Raw genomic sequence first — 18,356 nt, forward strand, 5'->3', positions numbered from 1 at the left:
GCGGGTGGGTGATGCCCATTCCCTTCCCCAGTGACCAAGACTGGGGGGCTTGAGAACTCTGAGTTCCCAGCACGATGCTTGGCGTTTGAGTGCTAGTTTCTTCCCCTCCTCACTTCCTCCTGCCCATTCACTTTTAATATGAAAACGGGCATAAAATACATACATCTGTGTGTCTTCATAACCTTCAAAAAAGAACTAAAAAATGTGAAGTGAAGGGTAATAGCATGACCCTGTGGCCATGGTCGGCTCCCCATGATTTTGTGTCCCTGCTTCTGGGCTGGCTTCTAGGAGTGGATGGCGGTTGTGGCCCAGCAAGAAGCTGGCCTCTCCGGATCAATCACTCCAGAAGAGGAGAGGAAAAGGGAGTGGTCTGACTGCCTCGGAAAGTAAAAGTTACCATTATCTGATTATCTGTAGGGATTCCCGACTCGACTCTCTGGATAGTCATGACTAGAGAAGATTCTGCATGGAGGCAATGTAACATTTATTCGGCTTTTATTTTTACGGAATTCAGTGCTCATGGAAAGTGGCACATTGACAACACTGCTTCCTAGCATGACATCACATAAATAAGTTTGAAGATACTGCTTAATAAGAACCCTTTAAAGATAAGAGAAATGGTAGAAAGAACTGAAGGATGCTGTTTCCTTTTTAATATCTGCCATGAATCATAGTCCAGAGAGAAGACAGAAAGCCGAGGCACACAGGGACAAGGCACTAGCACAGGGGTCAGGGGATGGGCATTCACCTGAGCGGAGCATATAGCTCAAATCCCTGCCTTTGCTTCACATTGAAGCTGGCAGATAGGGACATGGAAAGCTATGGAGCTGGTCTGAAGGCAAGGGTGGGGTGGTTAAGCCTTTGCTGGCCTGTGGCCTTGCAATCTCATACACTGAATAAATCCATCAGAGCACTGCATCCGCTCACCCAATCAGCCTGCACCTCATGAACACCTATTGTGAGGCCAGCACCGTGGGGAAACTCTGAAAGAACCAGATATCCCACCACCAGCGAGGAATGACCTCACCCTGGGTGGTAACTCTTTCCTTCTGCTCACTTACCCAAAGGGAAAAGAAAGTGCAAGATGCCTAGTGTACACTGACTTGCTTGAGGGAGAAAAGGCTCTTGGTAAAACGATGCCTCATTCCTTTCCTTTGGAAGTTGTTTCTGCGGAATACAGCTCAATTGTGGGTCCCCAAAAGGCCCCTGAAGAATAAAAAAAAAAAAGAGGTGGTGTCAGGCGAGGGCTTTAGGGCGTAGAAAGTAACTTTTGGTTGCTGTCCTGTTGAGCCAACTGCTTTACTAACTGGAGCCATCGCTCAAGCTGGAGGGTGAGGGAGTGGGCGGGGCTGCAGCTGGGGCTTGCTCAGTGGTTGACCCCAGGTGATCCTGTTTGAGGAAAACTCCTGCAATCCCCTATCAGAATATTTTGAAGGTGGAAGAGTCCGCTGATGGGAGGGAGAAGAGTGGGAGGAGGAAATAAGCATCAGGCAGCTTCCTTCCTTGACAGATGGAAAATAAAGGGCCTGTCTGCAGCTCGGCAAACTGCTCCGTAGACCACCCAGTGGGGCTGCTTTCTGAGGTGATGGTCTTCTTGCTCCTTAGCCAGCCTGATGGAGCCAGCTACTGACATTGGAAAGGAGTTGGAGGATGGAGGTTTGTGGTCAGGAAATGAGAGTTATTGGGGAGGAGGAAAAGAAAAGCAAGCAGGCTAAGGAAAAATGTAAGGCAGGGAGATGGTTCTTCAATGAAACCTCTGGCCTTTTTTAAACCATAAAGATGTTTTGGCTGGTTTGAATCCAGTCCATAAAATAGCTCAGAAAGATCTTAGGGATTATTTAGCTCAAACCCCCGAGAAGTGAGGAAACTGAGGCCCAGAGGTCCAACTTGCCTTTGGTCATGGGGTGCATATGGAGCCCAGCAGGGTCCCAGCTCCTCTGAGCTGCGGCTCATGGTCTTATCCTTGCTGGGGAGGCCTCAAGTTCCTTCAGCTGGTCCTTCTGAAGCAGAGGAGGAGCCCACGAGGAAAACATTCATCTCAGAGTTAGGTGACCTTGGCTTTGGGGTCTAGTTGCCCATTTCTTCCACCTTCCTTGCTAACATCTTTCCCAAGCCTTCCAGACCAGGGCACAGTACCACCCCCTTGCCGTCAGGCAGGCGGCCTGTCGTGTGAGCAGGAAGGGGAATTCAAAGCAGGCGAGGCCCACTGTGAGCCCCCTGCTAGAAGTGCTCTCCCCTTCCTTCTTTTGGAGGTGGCAGTTACTGGGCAGCATGACCCTGAGGAGGAGATAAGCTGTCTCAGATAGGAAGGTTTTATCTTTGAGGTTATTGCAAATGCGCCTGACTTCTTCATCTGGTTCTGTCTGGATCTGAACTGGTAGCCAGATAAACTGTTGGTGGCCCCATTTCATGTATTTATCAAGTCTAAACAATTGTCAGGAGGTAATTATCCCCCAGGAAGCCAATGGCAGATAAGCAGTGCCCTGCAGTCTGGTTCCAGCCGCAGAATCTGTAAGCTGCCCCTCCTCGGCCTGTGCAGATTTTCTCCTCTGTCCCTGCTGCCCTGAATTTTAAAGGTGGTTTGATGTTCCAACAAGTTTGTTTTGCTGTTCTTTGCCCATAGCCCAAAATAAAATCTAATGGTTTTTATAGCTAGATAAATCCTTTTTAAAGGCTCTTTTGTTATCACCACGGGGTTTGTGAGCACTAAAACCGGGTTTTAAGGGATCAGTGAAACCTTAGAATCACAGTTTGCTGTATCTGGAAGGAATCCTGACCACTTGGTACAGCCCCCTCATGCTGTAGATGAAAAGGCCAAAGCACGAAGGGATTTAGTGGCTGGTGAAGGGAACGTGCTCTTCAGACTTGGTCAGACGTGCAGCTGAAGCTTGGTCTGGCCACCGATCTGCTGCCTGGCCTTCGGTAAACTTCTGGAACCTCTGTTTTCTTATCTACCACATGTAGATATCAATCCAGACTCCACATCATTGCCAGAGGTAAAACTGTTTCCCTCTGGTCAAGGTCACACGGACAACTGGGGGGCAGAGCCAATACCAGAACCTTAGTAACCTGGTTCCCAGATCTTGATCCTTTCCATTATTCTGCAGGAAGTCTTCAGGCTACTGTTAAAATAAAAAGTAAAGATTCTACTTTATTCCACCCAAAATTCTAGTTCAGCGTTTCCCAGACACAGCACCTCCAGCGGGTCCGAGGCTCAGTTCTATGTGGGGACTCATGTTTATAGGATGACAGCATCTATATTTTTTCTGAATGAACTAATAATCGACTTGCCATTGTATTTAAGAAAAATCAGACATCACCTCATGGAAGACGTCTCATTGAAAGGGACCGTCAGTTATTCCATTCGTTCTGGCAAATTTTCTTTTTAGCTTTGGTTGCAGCAGGAAGACAGAGACGTCAGAGGGGCTTTTTGCCTGGTGGAAGGGCATCACTGGTCCACAGCGGGGGGACCCTGGGATGACCCATCCCAATGTCCCAGCCTGAGTCCATGGTCTCAGAGCTGGTCGCAGGCCGTCCTTGCAGCCCTCGCTCGCCAGGGCGTTGTCTGCACCTCGGACACTAGGTGGCGCCACAGGAACATCCTCCCAGCCCAAGGCACGGTCGCCGGGGTGGACTAGCTACGGTGCCTTGGAATTGTCTTTTTTTTCACGCAGGGTCAGCCGTCCTGCTGGCCTCCTCTCGCCACCCTGCCCTCCCGTCAGAAGCCCAGCTCCTCGCCGGGGAAGGCCCTGTGCTGGCACACCTTGAGCTGGGACTTGTGCCCCATGGGGTGTCAGGAGTCTCTGGTGCCGCGCGTTCAACCCCACAGGGCCAGGCTGTTTGCTCCCCATCGGTCGCTGTTCCCGCTTCCTGGATTATTAAGGACTCATTTGCTGGGAGAGGCATCATTACAAGTGTTTGGGGTACTAAATATACTCCCTATTTTTCTGTTTTCGAAAGGCTGCAGGCGCGATGCACAGTGCGCTTGCACGGTGGGGCCTCGTGCTGGCCCGAGGAGCGGGCGGGGGCCGGGCAGGGGCGGTGGGCGCCGGCCACGTCTCGGTGGGGCTCAGCCAGGCGGTCCCCGCGCAGCGGCCTCGGCGGGCCCTGCAGCCCTTCACCCCTGGAGGCGGCTGGGGGCCGGGCGCGGGGCGCTTCCCCTCCTCAGAGCCCTCAAACCGCAAGGGGGTTTCGGCTTCCCAGTCGATGGTCTCCTCTCCCATACCCGGCTGCATCTCCATTTGCCCGTCGCCCATTTCCTCTGGCCGTCCAGGCTCCTTGGCTCCACTGGGGTCTCCGTTCCTTGTTCCCGGCCCCCCACGCAGGTCGCGGCTCCTTTGTCCAGGACTCCACAGGGGCTTGACCCGAGGGCGCTGGTTTAGGCCGGATCCGGGTCCCTCGTCACTCCCCGGCTTCTTCCACTTCCGGATCCTGGAGAACCGGGAATCAAGCCCTGCGTGTGCCTCTCCTTTCTCCTCCGTGCTGAAAGCACACTTCAGGCACGCTTCCTGTCTGCGGGGCATCAGTTCTGAAAGTGATCTGAGAACAAGGAGTTTCTTTTTCTTCCCCAGAAGTTGCCTTTTGTAAGGACTGTGTCTGCGCCGGGGCTTGATATCTGTTGCTGCTCCTGGGAGTGCGGGCCCGGGAAGTTGATGAAAATGTCAACATTAGCTTTAGTGGTGAGGCCAACGGGAAGATGGACCCAGCATCAAGCCCGGGTAGAGGAGAACGGGAGAGGGAGGACCCGGAATGGGTGTTACCAGAACCAGGGACCCCTGTTCACTGCTTTGGGATGTCTGAATCCTGCCTTTGCTGTTTGAGAGCTCTAGGATTATGGGTAAGTTGGTTGACTTTTTGAGCCTCAGTTTCCTGTTCTGTCAAATGGGTATACAACTCCCTAGCTCACAGAGTTGTGGTAAGGATTATGAACTATTATGCATCTACAGTGTCCTCCTGGCAAATGAAAAGGCTCAGTAAATGGTAACTGTTATCATGGTCCAATCTAAACTTCCGTTCCAGCCTTTCATCAAATTGATCTTACAGAAATCAAAAGGTTCCTGCTTTTACCGCCTTGTCTGGAATTAGGAAAAAACTTCCCTCACCATTAGTGTTTTATAGCCCTGCCCTTTCCAAGGCAGAAAGGAAGAGAGGGTAACGGGGATTATTTTCTTCTCCCAGAACTCTTGAAGAAGGATTCAGGAGGCGGCTGCTCCACTGGGGATGAACGGTGTAACACTGGGGCATGTCAGCTTCCTCCTTGGTACAGTGGGAATCTTATACAGGCCCCTTTCTTTCCAGCACCAGATACTGCTACACCATCTCATTGGCATGGACCTTCACGTGGCAGCAAGTCCATCCCATTGCTTTTGGAGAAAGTCAGTCCCTTTTGTAAAGATTCTCATTGTGAGAATGGGTAAACCATCCCTTTGACTAAAAACCAAACCAGATATTCCTTTACCTCCTCCTAAAAAGCAGCAGGAGGTATTGATAAGGGAAGTCCTATCTAAATTCCTGGTTTAGAGAATGACTACCCTCATTTTAAGAGTTAAACATGACTCCCATCAATACCTCTGAAAAACCTTCTCAACATGTTTATCTCATTAATATCATGGGGTTGGCAGGTCACTGTAGACAGAAACTGGGACACCAAAAGGGAAAACTCTGGCCACGCTTGCACCCTGTTCCCAGTCCTGGTCCAGCACCAGTCACAGGTCCTAAGAAGCTCTGGAGACTTGACCAGCCCCTGCGATTGGTCACCTTACTTTTCCATGGACAGAGCAATGGACTTAGATTCCTGCTGGCATCCTTTGAGGGCAAGCAGACCCTTCTTCCAGCTTGCACTGTGAACTCTGCTGCAGCCGTGAGGGCTGTCTGTGACAGTGAGCCCGAGATGACTGGGCTCTGTGCTCCCTCCCAGCCCTCCAGTCCTTGGCCCGCCACAGAGAACTGAGCTCTTTTATTAGCACCATGAATGTGACTGATACAGCTAGCCATTCCCTCGTGCGAATGACTCAGTTTATTAATGCTCTGCTAAAGATGGCTTCTTTGCTTGCCAGCAGCCTTAAACAGTATTTCATTAAAACTGGCTTAATTATTTTGAGAAGACGGCCCAATTAAAAGCTATACTCCCTCTATGAGAGTGTTTATACATAGAGCTGTATATATAATACATATTTGTAAGTGTGTGTATGTATATGTGTATGTACGTGTCTATAAATATATAGGCTTAGCAATTTAATTACATGGGATAAATTGTTGGAAAAAATACCCAGGAGCTGGTCCCCTTTCTGTTGCTAGATTCAGGGTAGAGGCAACCCCTCCACTCTGGGAGAGGCTGGTGTTGGTGGTCTCTCAATGACTCTGCAGTGGAAGTCCCAGCTGCACAGAGCTCTGCCCCAGTTTCAGGAGCCAGCAGCCTTGGGAGAGGTGGATCCTGACCTCTGCTCTGCTCTTGGGATAGTCTTTCCCTTCCCAGCAGGGTTGAGATACTTGGGCCGGGAAATGTTGTGGCAAACTGTTTGCCAAAGCTCGGGAGAGACACAGACTTGGGGCTTTTGTTTCTGGAGCTGGCTGTCTAGCTTTCCTAATGAGCAAATATGTTCTCTTTAAGGAAACAAACAAACAAAGCAAAAACACCAATTCATCTGGATTTTATTCATTTGTTTTAAATACAAACAAACAAAAGGAGAGGGGTTATTTCTGCACCAACTATTTCAAATGCAAGTTACTGCATCACTCGGGGTGGTTGGATGGTGCTTGTCACCATAGGACCCACAGGGCTAGTTCCAACTGTTATTTGGTAAGGCTTTTTTCTTTCCAAAATTCCCAGTGTTCCTTTAAGGCCCATTTAGCTGCGGGTTTTGTTTATTCTCCCGGCAATCAGCATTTAAAATAAGACAAACAAGCATTTTTCCTGGGCTGTGAATCCCCCCTGGCCAGCCTCCACCTGCACACCTGAAGCCAGCATGTCCAATCGAATTTCTCGGTAACCCGTATCCCCTTTAGAGACTTGCCCACTTCGTACACCAGCCTGGAAATAGAGAACTTAAGCAGGGCAAATGTAATTTTAAGAATTGCTAATGATGCTAGAAATCTGCAATGCAATTAGCATCATTGGATTTGGCGCTCCTCCGAAGGCACAAAACTCCTTGTCATACCGCAGTGGCAGCAGCGGCGAGTGCCTCCGCATGTGCCGGACTGTCCGGGTATGCTGGCAGCCGCTTTGCACTGAGATGTGAGCAGTTGGTTAGGCTTCCTCTCTTTCTTTCTCACGCTACTGACTTCTTTGTCTCTTTTCTGGGTTGCAGAGGGATGGGTGTTTTCCATTGATTATAACTTTAGCATTTGACCTTCTCGTGGAGTCACCTTGTTTTTTAGAAAACGGAGACTTCTGCTTTGTGAACTCTTTGTGCTCTCTGGGATTTCAGTGCTGTAGTTCAACCACTGATCCCCCTATCCTGAACTCTAGTACTTCGGATGCTGTTACTGGTACCTCAACAGTTGTGGGAGCCTTTCCATCATTGCCCACCATAGGATATACTTTTTTTTCTCTCTCTCTCATTTTTCTAATTTCCTTGTCTTCTTCACTCTCCACAGAGCCAGAGGTGGTATAAAGAGTCAAAAATAGGAATATAAAGAAAGTCAGAGGGAGAGAGGGAGTGAGAAAAATTTTAAAAAGAGAGGAAATGATTTATTGGATTAAAAGTAAATCTTTACTTTTTCACAGAAAAATTATTTTTGTTCTCTGGAAAAATAACATGGGCCAGGCATGAAAAGCATGTCAGCTGGCTAAAAGATTGCAAAATCCAGAAGATGAGCTTGAGGGATCCGATCAGTTTAGCAAAGGTATCTTCTCTGGGGCTCCTCTTTTAAATATGGATGCCCAAATCAGAAGCTTGTAGAGGGGAGCTATTCTTCCAAGATTCCAGATGTGTCTGTGAGACAACACGTTATGGGGCAAATTGATTTCACCCTTGGGAAACCAGGGAGATTTTCAAAGTTATGTCTGCAAAGCTGGCTAATGCAATTCCCCATTAGTGCATTAAAGTATGCCCTTATTAATTCAAACATAAAGGCAACAAAATAAGCTGTTAAATTTAAAATATAATACATATATAATGAGAATGTGTGAAAGCCTTATTCAAATGAAAATACAGGAGTGTTTGAACTACTGAGGTATCTTTTGTATTGAATTATGAGCATATGTAATAGATTTAATTATTAATTTCCCCATTGTTCTATGCACACAGACAGGGTTCAAGGCACAGTCATTCTCTGGCTTTCATAGATCTAATTTGTATAATTATTGCCTGAATAAAAAATTGCTCCAATTCCTAGCTCTCTTTCTTTTTTCCCCCTTCTAAATACTATTTCAATGCTGCATTCCAAAAGGGGAACACCTGCCACTTCTTCAAAGTCAGCTGATCATTTGGAATGATGGACGGCGCTGCTGCCGATGACGTCCCCTTTCAAGTCTCTTTGTCTAAGTGAATTATCGTGCATCCTTTTAATTTTATTGAACAAATTACATTTGTCAAGGTCTATCTTTGTAAATAAATGATAACTAGAGACACATGGATGTGTATTTCTGCTGTTCAAGGGCTCTTGTTCCATTTCTGGAAGCCAGATGAACATGGAACAAAGGAGAAACTTTCCTCTAAAAGCAATTATCTTTCTGCATTCCCATCAGTATAATTATATTGCAGGGAATTTTAAGAAGCTGTAGAAGTAGAATTGAATGCTTAAAACTGTGTTTGCTGAATTGCTATGCAAAAGTTGAACAGGCTGTATTGCATCACACAAAATAGTCTAACTCTCTCCTGGCCACATTTCTATAAGTTTAGAATGCGCCTGAGGATGGAGATGGTGTGGGGGAGGCAGTGGGGATGGGGATGAATTAGATCGCGTTTAGGGTTTCCTGTGTTTCTTGAATGGAATATTTAATGACATTTCTGAAACCTGAGGACTGTTAGCAAGGTGACTGGGAATGTGTATAATAAACCGCCCATTCCAGTCTAGCTGGAAAGCTTCTGATTTGCAGATTGCTCTCTGTCTGAAACAGTCCTCCTAGTTTATTAACTAATCCATGAATCGTGGTGGGATGGGGAGGGGACTGTTCATGAAATGATGGCAGCAGCAATTACACAGCCCTCAAAACAAGCCAGCAGCTGGCTTACGGAGATATTGAATGTGGTTTGTGTGGCTACTGTGTCAATACTGTGCATCAACCAGGACTATTTCTTTATCATTGGTTCTCCCACAATTTAGTGAAATAAACAGTTGCTGTGAGGTAAGTTGTATTGTCTGATCACTGATAGCTCAATAGCCTCATTCCTGCCCCTTCCCAATTTTTAACAAACTCCCTGATGAACATTCAGGAGGAAAGCAAAGCACTGGTGAGAAGTGGCAACAGAGGATGCCAGAATCATGCGTTAGTTTAGTATGGCTGGTAGGTTTTCAGTTACTGGACAATTGATGGGATAATATTATAGTCTAGAGATCTTGAGGAAAGGAAACCTAGAAGCAAGGATGACCTTGTATCCTCTCAGAGAAGTGAGTGAAAGGGTGAATCAGGAGCCTGGCGATAACTCCCAGTTCACAGAGGCTGCATGGAACAGTGGGATGAGCATGGACTTGGGTTGGGATGGAGACAGCCCCGGGCCCCCTGCACTCAGTGTCCACAGTGGTGAGATGAGGGATCTGGACCAGATGATTGAATAGACGATGTTTAGATTCGGGGGTCCAAGGTCAGGAAACCCATTGTATGGGACGCTGATCTCCTTAGGGAAGTAGTGGAGGGAAGGTCCATGTTCTAGGATCGCAATGTTAGAGCTTTGTGAATGTGTTGAAGGGGAAAAATGATCTTTTCTCTCAGGAAAAATGAGTCCAGTGCTTTCAATCTCTAATTTCTGTGGCTGAGGTTTGGTGATAAGCAAGAACCGAAACCCAAGGGATCATTGCAGGTGACATGATCAGAAAGTGGTAGGCCTGTAAAATAGGTTTAAAATGGTGCCTTGGCCATCTTGGTGATTGAAAAGGCTCCTCGCTCAGGAGAAAGTGGCCAGTGGGACTGATTTGTTTGATTCAGATCATCTCACTAAGCAGGCAATGAAGGGAATGTGCAGAAAGAACCAGCATGTCCAGCTTAGTGTTGAATTCAGTGCTCCCCTAAAGTGTCAGACCCTCTGCTGGAGCTAGGAATAGAAGGTCATATGGTCCCTGTCATCAGGATCATGTTGCATACGTATGACAATGAAACCAGGCAGGAATATCTGTGATACCAGCACACAGTGATTGGGGCCATGACACAGGTTTCCTGGGAGGGATCCTGGGGGTGCTGTGGTAGTCAGGGAAGGCCATGGAAGGAAGTGAGGCTTGAGTAGACACAGTCAGATAAAGGTTGGGGTAGACAATGGTAACAGGGAAGAATACGTGACAAGCAGTGACGTAAAGCAGCAAGACATGTTCAAAAAGCTGCTAATGCTTCAAGATGGCCAAGGCAGAGGGTGAGTGTGGGTGAGCAGAAGGGGATGGGGCTGAGGAAATCAGCCCGTGCCAGACAAGGAGGGTCTGGGGGCCTCGCCAGGAGGCTCGACCTTTCTGCTCTGAGTTACAGAAAAGAGGAAAGCTCTGAAGGAGTGTCACAGGTAAGCAGTGTGTCAGGGTCAGAATTTAGAAGGGTCATGTTGACAGCCAGGACTGGATCCTGGAGTGCTTGTACAAAATGAAAATGTAGGGCCTTTTGTTCAAAAATTAAAAAAAAAGTGATGTTAAAGGCATTAAAATACTGAGCGTTTCCCTTCATTCTGCAGTCTCTTGGTCTGTCATGGCATTTTTTTATCCTCTTTAATGTCACGACCCTCCAGTCCTCATGGCAGGACACTTGTGTGGCAAGTACAGACCTTTGAGGGAGCTGGAGATCTCCTTGAGACTTGGGACACGTGGTCCTCCGGCAGCTGGCTCCTCCTCTCAGTAGCTGTGGGACTGATGTGCCATGCCGCAGGTAGGGGCAGGAAGATGCAGCCAGGTGTCTCTCCTTCCTGGAGGCCTGGTGCTCCCACCCTTGGTGAGCAGGTAACCCCCGAGGGTATTACAACTTCCCTGTCAAGATGCACTGGGTATCTTGGTTAAGGTTGGGCCTGAGGCATCCTGTTCCAAGTCACCTGCTAAATGCACGGTGGCACTGATAGCCTGGGGTGAGAATGATCACTGACACACCCCCTTGCAAGATACTGTGAAGCACACTCACCAACCCTGCCCCTCTCCACCCTGTGCCCAAGCCTCCACTGAAGTGGAGTTGACAGTATCACTGGGACAGGTTGTGGGGGAGGCTGGGCAGGGTCCAGGGTGCCAGGGACAGGGAAATAGGTAGCTGAGAACCTGTCCTGGGAGGCAGGGAGGTGGTAAGAGATGCTGCACATGAGAGCCAAGACCCTAAGCCCCTGGCCCGTGGTTCATGTGCCATGGACTTCACTTCCAAAACAGTAAATCATTAGGAATTTCAGGATGGCAACCAGAGAGCATTTGCCCTCAAGCTTGGGCCCTACTGAGTATGAATCCCTGGGCTTTGTGACTACAGCAATCACTCAATCTTCATGAAGCCTATTGGCAGCAAGGCAACTGTAGCAGAGCTAGGCTTGAGGCAGGGAACCCACCAGGAAGGGGCTGGAGTTATCAGGTGATGAGTCCTGAGAACCACAGTGAAGATACTGGTTTTCAGAATGGAGAGGAAGCAACGAAGGGAGATATTAGGAGGTAGAAGTTGTAGGACTAAGAGGCAAACAGGGTGTGGGGGTGAGTGAGGCCGTAAGATATAGGGTCACTTACAGGTTTCTCATATGGGTAACTGGTACTTTATGAAATACTTTTACATAAATTTTATCACTTAATCTGCAATATATATCATGTTTACTTCCATCTTATGGTGGGGAAATAGCTGAAAGAAGTGAGGTAATTCACTCAAACTCATCTGGTCAGAAGACTTGGGATCAGCCCAAGGCCTTGATTTTGATGGCACATTCAATCTACCATGACTCCTCTGCTGCTCTGGATGAGTCTGCCCTGTTTGTTTGTTCATTCATTCATTTATTCATTGCTTCATTCGACAAATACTTATGAGGTGAGCACGAGGTGCTGGGCATTCGTCTAGGTGCTGGAGGTCCATTGGTGAACACGCCAGGCAAGGCCTCTGCTCTCATGGAGTGCACATTCTAACAGGGCCCAGGTGCCAGATTTAATCAGAAGTTTCACTAGGGCTTTCAGGGCCAGTGGAAGCCATTATTTATTTATATTTTCTGTTTCTTGTCCCAGTTTCTAATGAATTAGAGTTTGATTAGCTTCAACAGAGCACTATGACTAGAGGGAGAATAATAAAGTGTCCTTTCATCCACCCCTATCCGAAAGCTGTGTGTAATTAGAGGCATCAAACCCTGTGCGCTTCATCTCCACCTGGGTTGGCAGAGGTCGGTTTATTCTGTAGATACGTAATTATGTTGTTTTGCTCTTTCATTTAAAAAATATATTATCTCTTTCAATGAATCTTATAAATCTCAGGCTAGGAGACTGGATACCCCTGATAAAGAATAAATTTCGAGGTGTTACATTGTTGTCGAGCCAACAGCAATGGTTCTGAATACTGATCAGATGACTCAACCGTACAGGTCAGAAAGGCACTTAACTGGCTGACAACTCAGCCCTTCCCAGTGACTTGCACCATAGAAGACCATCAGTAATGCATGTGTTAAATGGTGTTAGGATGAACCAGTTTTCCCCCTTGGTGCACAGCCCCAAGGAACTCGAATGGCTGCCAGATGGCTCTGGGTGCTAGGACGTGAGCATTCATTGTGTGAAGGAAGTTTGGAGACTGAAATCCTTTTAAAGGCAATGTTTCACTTGATAGGAAACAACATTATTATAAGACTAATCAAGACCACTGAGTTAGTAGTCATGGAGAACTAAAATATTACAGGTTATTCTTGCCACACAAATTCCTGGACCTGATGATACCTCTGTGGCCTGTCATAGGTCAGAGAGTCGAGGAATGTAACATGAAAACCTGTAATAGCAGAGACGTAGAGCACGCTCCAGTCTACTCACTTTGGAATGTCTGGGGTTGGCCCTTGGCTTCTGAGCTGATGGCCAAGAGTGGGTGGAAGAATAAGTGGAGGAGTTGGTCTTAGAAGGTCTGCTCTACAGTAGGCCTGGGGAGAATGGTGGATCAAGAGGAAGATTCAAACCAAGTGGCACTGAGACATCTGAAGACCGCCCCTATACCAACCGGTACTCCCCTGGCACAGTGTCATCATCCTGGGCCCCATGTGGCTGCCCATCGCATATGGGAGGCCTTATTGTGTGTCTGCTGTGTGTGGCATGACTCCTTCTAATGGCATTCCTTTTCCCTCATAGCATTGCTCTGCTCTCGCAGTCTCTCTCCATAGTAACAGAAGCTTCCACTGAGTTAACACCTCAACCCATTAAGCTTAAGTGCTTTTCAAAACATTTTATTATTGGCTGAGTGTTTGTGAAGCCGCTTACCTTGGACTCTGACTGGCTTCAAGAGGTTTGAGCCTGTCTTGTGTTCCAGGGAAGTGGCCTCGCAAATCCAGTACATCCCAGCACCCAGCTTTCCACCCTTTCTTTACCTCTCTCACCAAATGGCATGAGGTCATTCATGGGAAGGCCACAACGAATTCTGATTTCAGTCTTTGTATCATTACTTAGCTAATTTAAAGATAGATATCATCCCTTAAAATTAAAAATTGTATGTTACCTGGATGGACTCCACCCACCCAGGGTCAGGCAATGAGCATATGATTAGACAAATGAGGGAGTGGCACTTTCCATGTTACTCTGTTGAGTGAGGATCACAGTGGACCATGTCCTGGGTCCTTTCTGGGACACTCCCTGGTGTCAAGTTCTCTAACTTCTGTTGGCTGCCAGGCACCAGTGTCAGCATTCATGTTGCAATCCTGATGCCACAGGGTGGCTATCTCAAGGAAATAGTATTCATAATATTAACATCTTCTTAAAATTACTTAAATAGGCACCCCAGTGTTTCAGGTAAGAGCCATGAATCTTGAGCAAACTTGACTCGTGAGGTACCTTCAGAGAATTATTTTTGTTTGTGTGTGTTTATAAGGTGGGGCAGGGGTAGGTCTGGGTATTAAACATCAAAAGGTCATGCTATGCAATACATGCAATATATGAAGTACTGATTCAATAGAACCATGGCAGGTGCTGTTGTAATTCTTTCTTTCTGCATATAACGTAGAATTTGCAATATAAAAATTAATACATGTTATAATCTTAAGGTAGCTTAAGCAAATAATAGGATAAAGAACTCCATGATAACAAACCACAGTGCATATTCATAGCTGGTGAGATAAATTTCCTTCATGAGGAGATTTTGATTTCCACCCCTTATAAGGGAATTGTAAGATAGCGGCAGCATCTAATCTTGAGGTAGGTAGATAGTGGTGAGATGGCTACTCATGAATAATTTTAAAATCAATCATCTCTGGCTAAATGTAGTGGCTTCAAATCACTTCACAGCTTTGAGCTGCAGAGGGGAAAAGCCATTGTGGTGAAATAGAGTAAGAAACGGGAGATGCAAAGCTTTCCTCATTTCTTGCTTCAGTTCGATTCCTGTTCTTTAATTGCTCTGGGACTTAAGATTCCTTTTCCCGAAGCTACAGAGCGTTCTACATCTTCTCAGAGCTGGGTCCTGCCGCCCTCTTCACACGGAGGGAAGCTCCTCCCCGGCTTCCTGTCGCAGGTGGCTCAGCAACTTGGGGAAAGCCCAGTTTGCCACCTTTCTGGACATCCTGGGGACCTGCGGGTCAGCCACAGCAAGGCCCAGGGAGCGGGTAGCTGGTGTCCTGGGCTTCTCCACTGCCCGTGACTTGGAAGACACAGCAGCAAAGAACAGAATGGTGCCCTAGGTTTCTGGAGGGTCCTTGAACTAAAATGTGATAAGAAAATCTGTGTCAGGAGGAGATGGCAAAGAGGGGAGAATGGTCTTCTGGCCACAGCAGGACTCAGGGGTGGTGATGGGCCACAAATGTGTACCCACCTCATTGGAGTGCAGGGCTTGTGGTGGGAGCTGGTGGGCACAGCAGTGTTTACACTGTACAAAGTAGACACTCTTCTGCAAACCTTCCTCCCATAACTCCCTGCCCTCAAGTATGGCCTAAACTGCATGAACCTAAAACATTTCAACAGTATATCAATGACAGCTAAATTGTCATGACACGACAACATGGTTAAATTGAACACTGCCTTTTAGCCATCCATGGTGTCTCTGTATTGGTGACAAAATATTTTCCTACAACCACACATCTGTTTTCACTCTCAGGTCCTTGTGTCATATATCCTTATTCACAATTAATGATGCTGATGCTGATGGTGATGGAGATGATAATGATAGTAGCTAACACTATGTAATGTTACACACTAAGCACATTTCATATGTTAATTCATTTAATCTCTGTAAGACCCATCTGGGGTAGGTACTATTATTATTTCTATTGCATTCACATAAGGTCACATTTTGGTAAGTGGTAGAAGCAGGTTTCAAATTGAGGCACTCTGGCTTTGCGGTCTGTGCTCTTAACCACTTTGGAATGGTGCCTTTCATTTCCTCTATTCTTAAACAACAGAAGAGTGCAAGTCAGAACAATTACCTACAGTATTTAAAGGTTATACGATTTTCTGTTAGTTATAAAGTATCAGCAACCAATCCACATAGTCCAGGGAATTATACCACTCCTTTGCATTTTCGCATTCTTGCACGGTTGCATTCAGACATTTATTGATTACCTACCACCTGTCAGACTACCATGCTGGGGGTAAGACCAAGACAGACATGGTCCCTGATCTCATAGAGCTTCCACTCATTCTGAAAAGTTAGCAAATTAAACAGGAATCACAGTGATGTGTGATGGAGATTATGCTAGATGAAAGTATAGAGTAACAACAGTTAATATTTACTGAGCATTTTGCTATGTATTGTGTGGTGGTTAATATTAGGTGTCAACTTGACTGGATTGAGGGATGCTGGTAAAGTCTTTTTTCTGGGTGTGTCTGTGAGGGTGTTGCCAGAGGAGATTGACAGTTGAGTCAGTAGACTGGGAGAGGAAGACCCACCCTCAATGTGAATGGGCACCATGCAATCAGCTGCCAGTCCATCTGAAACAAAGCAGGTGGAAGAATGAGGAGATAAGCTGGCTTACTGAGGCTTCTGGCATTCTTCTTTCTCTCATGCTAGATGCTTCTGTCTGTTCCTACTGCCCTTGGACATCAGACTCCAGGTTCTTCAGCCTTTGGACTCTTGGACTTGCACCAGTGGTTTGCCAGGGGCTGTCGGGCCTTTGACCACAGACTGAAGGCTGCCTTGTCAGCTTCCCTACTTTCGAGGCTTTTGGACTCAGAGTGAGCCATTACTGGCTTCTTTCTTCCTCAGCTTGCCGATGGCATATCATGGGACTTTGCCTTGTGACCATGTGAGCTAGTTCTCCTCAATAAGCTCCCTTACATATATACATTTGTCCTGTTAGCTCTGTCCATCTGGAGAACTCTGACACATATTGCTAGGCACTATTCTCAGTGCTTTTAATGGATTCATTCATTTAATTCTGATCGCTACCCCATGAGGTAGGTACTATTTTATCCCCATTTTATAGATGAGGAAATGGAGGCACATCAGGGTTACAGAGAAGCTGAGTGACACAGCTATTTAACGGTGGAGCCAGCAGAACACATCTGGGAGGGTTAACTTTGCCTGGGAATTTGGGAGTCCAGTTTCAATCAATTGGTGAGCAGTACTCATTGAGATAATGAAAAAAGGGAGGTCCTTCATTCAGTCAGTGCCTTTGTTCATTCAAAAGCATTTATTAGTAGGTATCTTTGATGTGCAAAGATCAAGGGAGCGGGTGATGGTTGGTAGTAGATGGATATAGAGATGGATAACAGGGTGTTTACATTTGAGACATAATTCAGTAGGCAATACTCTATTAGTATTTAAGGGCATAAAAATAAAGAATTGCTTCTTAGTCTCAAATTGATATGTTTTAAATATATATAATTAAAAATGATACAATTATGCTAATATATGAATCACCTCACATACTTATCATTTCTTTGTGGTAAGAACATTTAAAATTCAAACTTTTAGAAATTTAGAAATATACAATACATTCTTATTAACTCTAGTCACTTTGCTGTGCAATGGAACACCAGAACTTGTTTTTCTTGTCTAACTAAAACTGTACTCTTTGGTCAACATCTCTCCATTACCCCTTCTCTCCTCCCCAGCCTCTGATAACCACCATTCTACTCTCTACTTCTGGGAGTTCGGATTCCACATATAAATGAAATCATGTAGTATTTGTCACTCTGTGCCTGGCTTATTTTGCTTCTTAATTTCACATTCTCCAGATTTATCTACTTTGTCACAAATGACAGCATTTCATTCTTTTTTAAGACTGAATAGTATTCCATGTGTATATATACCACATTAAAAAAAAATCAATTCATTCCTTGATAGACATTTAGGTTAATTCCGTGTTTTGGCTATTATGGATAGTGCTGCAATTAATGTGGCAGTGCAGATGTCTCTCCAACATACTGATTTTAATTCCTTTGGATATACCCAGAAGTGAGATTGCCAGATCACATGGTAGTTCCATTGTTAGTTTTGGTACATATTTAACAGAGGAGTGCAGGCAGATGAGATGGCTTGTGTGGAGAGTGTGGCCTTCAGAAGGGAACAGCCTCCACTTCCAGCCTGCATTGTCAAACCTCTAGCTGTATGACCTTGACCAAGCCTTGGACTTCTAGAACCTTAGAATGAAGACCCTGTACCCTCATTTTACAGATGAAAAAACTGAAGCTTAGAAAGTTGTCATAAGCTAGAGGAATATTTGAAAATGGACTGATTCTGATTCAAAAGTCCCTTTCAGCCTCTGAGACATAGGAATCTTAACTTGTAAATGATTGTTGAATTTTCTGATACTCAATGTACATGTTAGAGGCTTTGACAAGCTGCAGATGTGGGGATTCAGTACTAGAGGAAGCCTTCCTAGAGTCAGTGAAAGGAACTTCCAAGGAAGAGAGGAAAGCAGCACAGGAAACAAGAAGGAAATGCTCCCAGCATTTGGGGTATCTTGGGTGGGAGCTTGGAGGTAACATGAAGGAGAATGGTGGCGCTGCACCAGACTTGGCAGGAATGAAGGAGGGCTGCAAGAAATGTGGTAGGACCAGCGGTAGTATTGGGGAGGTTTGGGAAAGCAGAGGAGATAAGGACGGGAAGAGTTTCCTTGGGTTTAAACCTGTATCTTATTCATCAACATACAATTCAT

General features: G+C 46.2%; 1 protein-coding gene across 1 annotated transcript; it reads left to right on the top strand.

Moving 5' to 3' along the window:
- The first annotated feature begins 294 nt into the window (after positions 1-294).
- LOC110567289 (uncharacterized) lies at positions 295-8,330 on the top strand. The gene is made up of 5 exons (XM_064370655.1): positions 295-386; positions 2,114-2,252; positions 3,584-3,923; positions 5,299-5,403; positions 5,622-8,330. The coding sequence occupies exons 1-5, from the start codon at positions 295-297 to the stop codon at positions 5,948-5,950; spliced, it is 1,005 nt and encodes a 334-aa protein (XP_064226725.1). The 3' UTR covers positions 5,951-8,330.
- The last annotated feature ends 10,026 nt before the right edge of the window (positions 8,331-18,356 follow it).

This window comes from Aotus nancymaae, unplaced genomic scaffold (assembly GCF_030222135.1).
Source record: "Aotus nancymaae isolate 86718 unplaced genomic scaffold, 86718_ANA_hifiasm-v0.15.2.pri h1tg000007l, whole genome shotgun sequence".
NCBI classification, from domain to species: domain Eukaryota; kingdom Metazoa; phylum Chordata; class Mammalia; order Primates; family Aotidae; genus Aotus; species Aotus nancymaae.